General features: G+C 52.2%; 1 protein-coding gene across 1 annotated transcript in view; it reads left to right on the top strand.

Annotated features, from left to right (window-relative positions):
• UCP2 (uncoupling protein 2) overlaps positions 1-6310 on the top strand; it is an 8598-nt gene extending 2288 nt beyond the window's left edge. The window contains exons 3-8 of the mRNA XM_023209434.1: positions 2591-2814; positions 2975-3185; positions 4009-4203; positions 4283-4384; positions 5336-5516; positions 5871-6310. Coding sequence (XP_023065202.1) covers positions 2689-2814; positions 2975-3185; positions 4009-4203; positions 4283-4384; positions 5336-5516; positions 5871-5985 — 930 coding nt within the window. The 5' untranslated portion in view covers positions 2591-2688 and the 3' untranslated portion in view covers positions 5986-6310. The remainder of the gene's footprint in view (positions 1-2590; positions 2815-2974; positions 3186-4008; positions 4204-4282; positions 4385-5335; positions 5517-5870) is intronic.
• Positions 6311-9856: the final 3546 nt, after the last annotated feature.

Raw genomic sequence — 9856 nt, 5'->3', positions numbered from 1 at the left:
AACTGTAAAAAAAGGATTAACTATTTCTAGGCCTGCATTTTAATTGCTGTCAGTACCCACCCTCTGAAGGACCTGGTTTGGCAAATCCAAGGCAACATTCAGAATGGCAGCTGAACGTCTGTGCACTTGTCTTTGGGCAGCAGCTGGGTCTTATTCTCTGGCCTTCACAACATCCTGCAACCCAGCTCAAGGTCAGGAATGTGACAGACTCGTGTCATGATGTCTCTGATGCCCAGAGAAGGGATACCATTTGCCTGAGCCTTCTCAGGACTGTTTAATCAGCCTGAGAGAACTTTCCTTGTGAAAGGCCCTGCCTGTGCCTGGGGCTGAGAAAACAGCAGGAAGGAACTGAGGAGCTGGGCAGCAGTGCAAAGCAAATACCACCAGCTTTGGTGCCTGTAGGTGTGGCTCTTACTTATCTCACATGGAAGTAAGAGCAGCCACCTTGCAGGGCTGCTCTGAGGATTGAGCTAATACAGTGCCCTGGGCATTGGGGTGGGGAAAGTTGTGGAGCACCTCCTGGGGGAAGGGGGTGTCAGAGCAGGGAACCTGGGGAGTCCAGGGGCACCTTCATCAACCCACTCTGTCATTTGAGCAGCAGTCTTCAGTGAGCCTTATGGACAAGCTGCAGGGAAACAGGAATAAGGTCAGGCCTTGTTCTGTAGGTCCCAGTGTAGTTGCTATGGTGAGTATCTTCATTTCCCTGGTTGCCCCAGCCACCTGGAGTGAGAAGCCCAAGAGGAAGCTGGGTGAGCTCTTTGTTTCCATGGGTCTCTGTATTCACAGCTGACTCCCTTCACTGGCCAGGTCTTTCATCTGAGCCCCAGCAACAAAGGCAGTCAGTCAGGCGGGGCTCAAAGCAGCTGCTCCAATGAAGTCAAAGAAATATCAGGGGAAGAAGCAGGTCACCCTCCCCCACTAGGGTGCTGGGCTCACTTCCTCCTGTGGCAGTGGAGGAGGGCGTGGTTCCAATTCAGAACAAAATGGGGCTTTTGGTTTCCCTTATCACTCTTCACAGCTCTGACCTGTACCCCCCATCCTTGCCTGTCTTGTGTAAGTGTGGATCCCCCTAAGTTGGAGGAAAGGAAACTGGCCCAAACAAAAAGGAGAGCAATTTTCTTTGCATCACATGGTAGGCCAGGAGGAGTCTAATGCCCCAGAGTTTACTCTCAGCCCCCAAAATCACCTAGCTAAATGTTACCTTATCTAAGAAGTCTTTAGTTTTGTTGTTGTTGTTGTTGTTGTTGCTTGAGACAAGATCTCACTCTCTCACCCAGACTGGAACACAGTGGCACAATCACAGCTCACTGCAGCCTTAGCCTCCTGGGCTCAAGTAATCCTCCCAAGTAGCTGGGACTATAAGCATGCACCATCATGTCCAGCTAATTTATTTTTATTTATATTTTTTTAGACAGGGTCTCACTATGTTGCCCTGGCTGGTCTTGAACTCCTGGGTTCAAGCAGTCCTCCCACTTCGGCCTCCCAAAGTGCTAGTTTGTTTTTTGTTTTTGTTTTTGTTTTTTTGAAACAGTCTTGCTCTGTCGCCTAGGCTGGAGTGCAGTGGCACAATCTCAGCTCACTGCAACCTCCACCTCCTGGGTTCAAGCGATTCTCCTGCCTCAGCCTCCTAAGTAGTTGGGAATACAGGCGCGTGCCACCACACCCAGCTAATTTTTGTATTTTTAGTGTAGATGGGGTTTTGCCATGTTGGCCAAGCTGGTCTCAAACTCCTGACCTCAGGTGATCTGCCCGCCTCGGCCTCCCAAAGTGTTGGAATTACAGGCATGAGCCACCGCACCGAGCCCAGGAAGTCTTTTCTGATCACTCACTCTTCCTTCTCTCCCGATGGCCTTGGTTGTTCCCTCCTTTGCATTTTGAGAGTATGTCCTGTAAGCCTCAAATGCAGCTTGAATCATCTGCCCACCCACCCCCTGCGCCCAACAGTAAGCCTCCTCTAGGGTAGATATTATCTCCTGCATCTCAGTGAACCACTGCCCAGCAAAGCAGTCTTGCTAAAACAGTGACTCTGGAGATCCTAAGCTGTGTGGGAGCTGCAGGAGAGAATTAGACTGACAGTCTGGGAAGGGACTGAATTTGTCATGTTGTACCTTCCTTTTCTTCTTAAGTTCCAGACCCGTGGAAACCATTCCTGCTTAGACATCCAGAACATAAGCCTGTGGGTCTGTGCCTGTCGGGTCTTAGTCTGGGTGAAACTTTTCTCCACTTCTGTCAGCTCTCCAGATGAATCACAGAAGCAGGAACATGGGCATCATCGGTGAAACCTCTGCATCCAGCAGACAGAGGGCTAGTCCACTGGCTGTTTATGAGGCAGCGCTAGGAGAGCTCTGATCCAGACTCTCCCTGTATTGAAAGGGAGGGAGCCCTTCATGAAGTATTGACTGCTTGAGCAGGAATTGCTTCACCAGTGCCTAATTGAGTGCCTCTCGAGCTCACATCTATTTTCCCTCATGAGGCCACTTGGAGTCTTGCTGAGGGACTTGGTGCTATTAGGGAAGCTGGGGTTGGGGATGGTGAGCAGGGAGGGCCTGGGGACATCGTGGCTAATGGGGCTTTTCTTCTCTTGGCTTAGATTCCAGCGGAGTTCCTCTATCTCGTCTTGTTACTGATTAAAGGTGCCCCATCTCCGGTTTTTCTCCGTCTCCTGGGAGGTAGCAGGAAATCAGCATCATGGTTGGGTTCAAGGCCACAGATGTCCCCCCTACTGCCACTGTGAAGTTTCTTGGGGCTGGCACAGCTGCCTGCATCGCAGATCTCATCACCTTTCCTCTGGATACTGCTAAAGTCCGGTTACAGGTGAGGGGATGAAGCCTGGGGATCTTGATGGTGTCTACTCTGTTCCCTCCCCAAGGACACAGACCCCTCAAGGGCCACTGGGTATTTGGAGCATCGAGATGACTGGAGGTAGGAAGGGCAACATGCCTATCCCTGTAGCTACCCTGTTTTGGCCTTGCAGATCCAAGGAGAAAGTCAGGGGCTAGTGCGCACTACAGCCGGCGCCCAGTACCGCGGTGTGCTGGGCACCATTCTGACCATGGTGCGTACCGAGGGCCCCCGAAGCCTCTACAATGGACTGGTTGCCGGCCTGCAGCGCCAAATGAGCTTTGCCTCTGTCCGCATCGGCCTGTATGACTCTGTCAAACAGTTCTACACCAAGGGCTCTGAGCGTGAGTATGGAGCTAGGCTGGAGGCCCCTTGGCCCTTTTTTCTCAGTGATGATTGACCTTAGTTCATTCAGCCATGTAGGTGTTTTAGGCCCCATGATCCCTAGGAAGATCAGAGGAACAGAGAACTGGAAGGGCCTGGTCCTCCACATAGTTCCCGAGCACCTGGGCTATACCAGGCTCTGAGCAGGGCATCATCCCATGACAGTCCTCACCACCACCTTGGGAGTAGGCAGTATCATCCCAGTGTTATAGAAGAAGAGACTGAGGTGGGAAGGCAGTGGGTAGAGGGGGGCTTTGGCCAAGGGCACACAGTAGGGAGCCAGGACACTCGCCTCCAAGGCCAGCGTTCTTCCCTTTCACCTCCTTAGTATGCCCTGCCAACCCTCCATTTTACATATGAAGAAACAGAGCCCCAAACAAAAAGTTTTCTTTCCCAAGATCACATGACAGGAAGAAGTAAAGCCAACCTGAGATCCCAAGTCTTAGGAGTCCCAGTCCTCAGAAAGCCACTTCTCTCTGAGCCTTGGTTTTACATTTGTCAGATGGAAATGATTGTGATTTTTCAGGGCTGTTGAGCAGGTAAATGAAAATGTTTTATGAAAGAAAGCACCAGGTTTCATTTTGGTCTTACCCCTTGCTATGTCCCTAGCAAGGAGTAGACATTCATAGGGATATTTTGTTTGATGTGAGGAGTTCTTAGAGCAAGAGCTTGTAGAAGGCCCCAAAGCAGGAGATGACAGTGACAGGGTGGTTTTGGTGAGGAGAGATGAGGTAGAAAACCAGTGCAAGCCCGCTGGCCACTGACCCCATGACTCGCCCACAGATGCCAGCATTGGGAGCCGCCTCCTAGCAGGCAGCACCACAGGTGCCCTGGCTGTGGCTGTGGCCCAGCCCACGGATGTGGTAAAGGTCCGGTTCCAAGCTCAGGCCCGGGCTGGAGGTGGTCAGAGATACCAAAGCACCATCAATGCCTACAAGACCATTGCCCGAGAGGAAGGGTTCGGGGGCCTCTGGAAAGGTGTGTACAGTTGTTTTCTTTTCCCCTTTTCCTCCTCCCCGATTCTCTGGTCTCACCCAGGATCTCCCTCCTCCTACAGGGACCTCTCCCAATGTTGCTCGTAATGCCATTGTCAACTGTGCTGAGCTGGTGACCTATGACCTCATCAAGGATGCCCTTCTGACAGCCAACCTCATGACAGGTGAGTCACGAGGTAGATGGTGCTGGGTCTCACCCTTCCCCCATGCCGGGAGCAGGTGCGGGGGTCTAGTTGACACCAGAAGACTACATCTTTTCATCCGATTTGCCCTTTGCAGGGAGAGTAAGATATATCTCTTACTTGCCATATTGAAGCCAACTAGGATGAAGCTCCCACCTTGCATATTGAGGAACTGAGGCTAGATTGGCACAATGACTCTTTCAGGTCCTCAGAAGAGGTCTCAGCTGGAGTCCCTGTCTCTTGTTTTTGTTTTTTGTTTTGTTTTTTGTTTTTTTGAGACAGAGTCTCACCATGTAATCTCGGCTCATTGCAACCTTCTCCTCCCAGGTTCAAGCAATTCTTATGCCTCAGCCTCCCGAGTAGCTGGGATTACAGGTGTGCGCCAGCACACTGGGTAATTTTTGTATTTTTAGTAGAGATGGCGTTTCACCATGTTAGCCAGGCTGGTCTCGAACTCCTGGCCTCAAGTGATCCACCCACCTTGGCCTCCCAAAGTGCTGGGATTACAGGTGTGAGCCACCACGCACCACCCTCTTATTTGTTTTTTGAGACAGGGTCTTGCTGTGTTGCCCAGGCTGGAGTGCAGTGGGGTGATTAATGGCTTGTTGCAGCCTCGACCTCCCTGACTCAAGCAATCCTCCCACCTCAGCCTCCTGAGTAGCTGGGACTATAGGCACACACCACTGTGTCTGGCTAATTTTTGTATTTTGTAGAGACAGGGTTTTGCCATGTTGCCCAGTCTGGTCTTGAACTCCTGGGCTCAAGTGATCCACCCACCTCGGCCTCCAAAAGTCCTGGATTACAGGCATAAGCCATTGTGCCCACCCTCTCTGTCTCGTTAAAATCGTGAAAACTCTTAGCTAATTAAGTAATTCTTCCTTCTGGAATGATGAGTGAAGAATCTTGACTGCCTTGCCTGCTCCTCCTTGGCAGACGATCTCCCTTGCCACTTCACTTCCGCCTTTGGGGCAGGCTTCTGCACCACTGTCATCGCCTCCCCTGTAGACGTGGTCAAGACGAGATACATGAACTCTGCCCTGGGCCAGTACAGCAGCGCTGGCCACTGTGCCCTCACCATGCTCCAGAAGGAGGGACCCCGAGCCTTCTACAAAGGGTGAGCCTCTGCTCCTCCCCACCCAGTTCAGGCCTCTTGGCTACGCATGTCTATCATGGGTGGGAGAGAAGCACCCAGAAGTGAGTATCAGCCCAGTGTCAGGCTATTTCTGATCCCACTCCTGGCATTTCGCCAGCTTTCACTTATCCCTTTAATTCCTTCCTCCCAGAATTGCTACTATCACAATTTTGTATTTGTTAAATGGAGACTCAAAGGCAATTCATACCAGGCAGCTGTGAGCTCAGTTTATTGAGTCCTCCCAGCCTCCTCTGGGACAGAGCCACTGGGTTAGATTGAATACCAGGCCCAGTGAGGAAAGTGGTACCCCCATGACCTGTCTTTTTTCTCCCCTAGGTTCATGCCCTCCTTTCTCCGCTTGGGTTCCTGGAACGTGGTGATGTTCGTCACCTATGAGCAGCTGAAACGGGCCCTCATGGCCGCCTGCACTTCCCGAGAGGCTCCCTTCTGAGCCTCTCCCGCTGCTGACCTGATCACCCCTGGCTTTGGCTCTAGCCGGGCCATGCTTTCCTTTCCTTCCTTCTTTCCCTTCCCTCCTTCCCTCTTTCCCCGCCTCTCCCTTCTGCTCCTTTACCCATCACCTTCCCTCTCTCCACATTGTCATCTCCTCATTGTCTCTCAGTGCTGGTGGAGTTGACATCTGACAGTGTGGGAGGCCTGGTACCAGCCAGGATCCCAAGCCTCCCGTCCCTTGGAACATTCAGCCAGAATCTTCATCCTGCCCCCCGCAGCCCACCCTAGCCCACTTGTCACCCATAAAGCAAGCTCAACCTTGGTGTCTCCTCCCTCTCTTGTAGCTGTTACCAGAGGTCTTGGTCCAATGGCCTTTTTGGTACCTGGTGGGCAGGGGAGGAACCACCTGACTTTGAAAATGGGTGTGATCCACCTTCCACCTCCAGCATCCAATCTGCAGCCCGTGGAGGTCATCTAGTCCATTTCTCTTCAGACCTAGGCCCTGCACTAACATGGGGAGAGCAGGAGCCACCTGAGAGACAGCAGTGGCCTTGCTCTCGCCTCCCCTTCTTTTGCCAGGCCACTTGAGTTCTTACTCAGAATCTGGTACCCTAGTGCCTGCCATCCCAACCCCCCACCCCAGCCACAGGCCTGTTTATCTGCACAACAAGAGTGCTCCTGTCTGCCCTGCATCTCCTGCAGTTCCAGAGGAACATGAGACTCTAGATGCTGTCAACTTTATTTTATTCCATTTTACACATGGAAGGAAGACCCACCTCTCCCAAAGTCCCAGACCTGGTGAGAACAAGTCAGCCTCCTTCCACCCTCCACAGTCATACCCACAGAGGAAGTGTTACTGAACTGAGTGGAGCAGGCCCTGACTCCACAGAGGGTGGGTGGAGGCTGCAGGGTAAATATCCGGCCTCTGCCTGAGGATAGTTTCCATTAGTGTATTTTGTTGTTTTGAGACAGAGTCTTACTTGCTGTCACCCAGTGCAGTCTCGGCTCACTGCATCCTCTCCCAGGTTCAGGCAATTCTCCTGCCTCAGCCTCCCAAGTAGCTGGGATTACAGGCATACACCATCACACTTGGCTAATTTTTGTGTTTTTAGTAGAGACGGGGTTTTGCCATGTTGGCCAGGCTGGTCTTGAACTCCTGACCTCAAGCGATCCACCTACCTCAGCCTCCCAAAGTGCTGGGATTACAGGCGTGAGCCACCGTGCCTGGCCAGGATACTTTCCATTTGGAGTCTCACCACAGCCCCTCTCCACCTGCCCCCGCCCCAGATAGGGATCCAAGGAGTCCATGAGAAACCAGGGCTTTGGCTACACAAGGGTCTCTGCTTCTCTGTCCCTGTTCTTATCACCTGCCCTCAGAGGCAAGTGGGCAGGGCTACTACAATTTCAAGGAGTGGAGACTGTGAGGTCCCAGAATCCCAAGGCATCTTCTGTAGGGCTGGGCCCTTAGTAGTATGTCACTCAGACCCAGTTCGTAGGTGTCTGAAGAAGCTGAGGCCTGACACAGGAGATGCAGGCAAGAACACCCAGAAAGTCCGCTACTGAACTGGGACCGGGACCCAGTCCTCCCTCCCCTTCTGGACTCCCCAAGACCAATGCTGGGGTCCTTGGGGAAGCCTGTTTGGCAGCTGTGGAGCCAGGCCCTGAGAACACAACCACCCTCCCTCTTCCCTCAGCCTCCAGCAGCTGATACCACTGCTCCTTCCCCTCATTAGCCCAGTGGTCAGAGCTGGAGGCTAGACCCTTCAGTGCTTGGGTTGAGGGCCAGGGTGTTAGACTGGTTCTTGGAGAAGGAACGAGGGGCTAGGATTCTTCGGCTTCCTTCTTAGTTTTTGACAAATTGATCTGAAGCCCCATAGTCCTCGGGAGGGACAGGGTTGAGTGCCATAAGGCGGCAAACCAGGGTAAGAGTGACAGGCAGCCCAGGCAGGCTGCAGGGGGTGGCATGTACGGAGGACCTGGCCAATGCTTTATGTACCTTCTCACACTAATCCTGTGAGGCAGGCTGTTAGCTCTGCTCTGGACAGGAGGAAGGAGGGGCAGCTTGGTAGGTGTGTGTCAAAGCTAAACAGGCTAGGTGGGCATGAGCAGGTTAGCTGGTTCATTCAGCAGCCTTAATAGACATGAGGCTACCCACCTGCATTGTGGTTCTGGGTGTGGCCTTGGGACAATGAACTGGGAACAGTGGTAGGAACCACTGGAAAACATACCAGTGGGTCTCATTCATTCTGATCAGAGGTAGATCAATTCTCTTTGGTCCCCAACCCTTTAATGCCTATAAAGTGGGCATATGATAAGCCCTGCTTTGCCTAATTCAAGGTAGCGCCGAAGATCACTGAGGTAATAGGAATCTCCTAAGGGACTTTCAGGCCTGAGACTCAGGCTTCCTTCAGAGCCTCATGATAAGGAGTAGGCTTTCCTGCTGCCCTACGGGAGACCTAGAGTTCAAGAATTTCACAGCCCTGGCTCTACACTCCAATTCAGGGCTTGTTCTCAGAACAGGGCAGCTCTCACCACCCCGCTCCACCTGAGTCCTGCCCCAGAGTATTTCATGCCTCACCATCTGGTTTCCATGAAAGTCCTGCAAGGTAGGGGCTATAAGCTTTAAGAGAGATGAAGTGACTTGCCCAAAGGCACACAGCTGGCTAGTAGCACCCCTGGGATCCAGAACAGGTGTGTCTGACTCCAAAGCCCATATGCTTTTAACTACTGTGCCGAAATGCTTCCTGGAGTCTTCATCTCAAGGTCTTTGGGCAGCTGACTTTACGGTGATTTTTTTTTTTTTTTTTTTTTTTTTGGAGACAGAGTCTCACTCTGTTGCCAGGCTGGAGTGCAGTGGCACGATCTCGGCTCACTGCAACCTCTGCCACCTGGGTTCACGTGATTCTCCTGCCTCAGCCTGCCAAGTAGCTGGGATTACAAGTGAATGCCACCATGCCCGGCTAAGTTTTGTATTCTTAGTAGAGACGAGGTTTTACCATGTTGCCCAGGCTGGTCTCAAACCCCTGACCTTGTGATCCACCCGCCTCAGCCTCCCAAAGTGCTGGCATTACAGGCATGAGCCACTGCACCCAGCCCGTGGTGATTTTTTTAATGACAAAAGTGCTACTGAACCCCCATTTAAGAAAAAGCCTTAAGCTGATGTGATTTGAATGGTGGAGTCCCAAGCAATCTGGAGAACGTGGGGCCATTTCTGGCACCTCTGAAGGCATTCCATGGAATTGGCTACCTACTCCCTGAAGCCTGGATCTATTCTCATCCAAGTTCAGACTGTAGAAGGGAACCTCGCTGGCATGAAAGGGGAGCGTAGCACACTTGTTGACTTTGAGGAGGCAAGTGTGGTCTACACAGGCCAGGTTGGACCTGGATGCTGGAACTCCAGGCCTTGGGGGCAGCAGGACTGTTACCCCTTCCTGAATCTAAGCAGTGAGTTCACCAAGCACTTTCACATCAATGATTTCAGTCCTCACAACGTGCCTGTGAGGGAGGTTATGAGCTCTGCTCTACTGACAAGACAGGTGTGGTAACTGGTTCCAGGAGAAAGTGGCAGGGCTGGGATAAGAACTTGGGTTTCCCAGATCACCCTGCCCAGGACCCTATCACAGACCAGGGGATTGAGGCCAGAGGGGTAGAACCAAAGCTGTTTCCAGTGCACACGTGTTCTTTATGCTGCTCTTCTACACAGGGTGAGTCTATGGGAAGTGACCTTCAAGGTTTTGGGGGATTTCTGGGTTTTTTTTGTTTTGTTTGAGACAGAGTCTTGCTCTGTCACCCAGGCTGGAGTGCAGTGCCACAATCTCGGCTCACTGCAACCTCCACCTCCTGGATTCAAGTGGTTCCCCTGCCTCAGC

The sequence above is a fragment of the Piliocolobus tephrosceles genome, chromosome 13 (assembly GCF_002776525.5).
Source record: "Piliocolobus tephrosceles isolate RC106 chromosome 13, ASM277652v3, whole genome shotgun sequence".
NCBI lineage: Eukaryota > Metazoa > Chordata > Mammalia > Primates > Cercopithecidae > Piliocolobus > Piliocolobus tephrosceles.
Note: the sequence above shows the minus strand (reverse complement) of the source record. Positions and strands in the feature narration are given on the sequence as shown.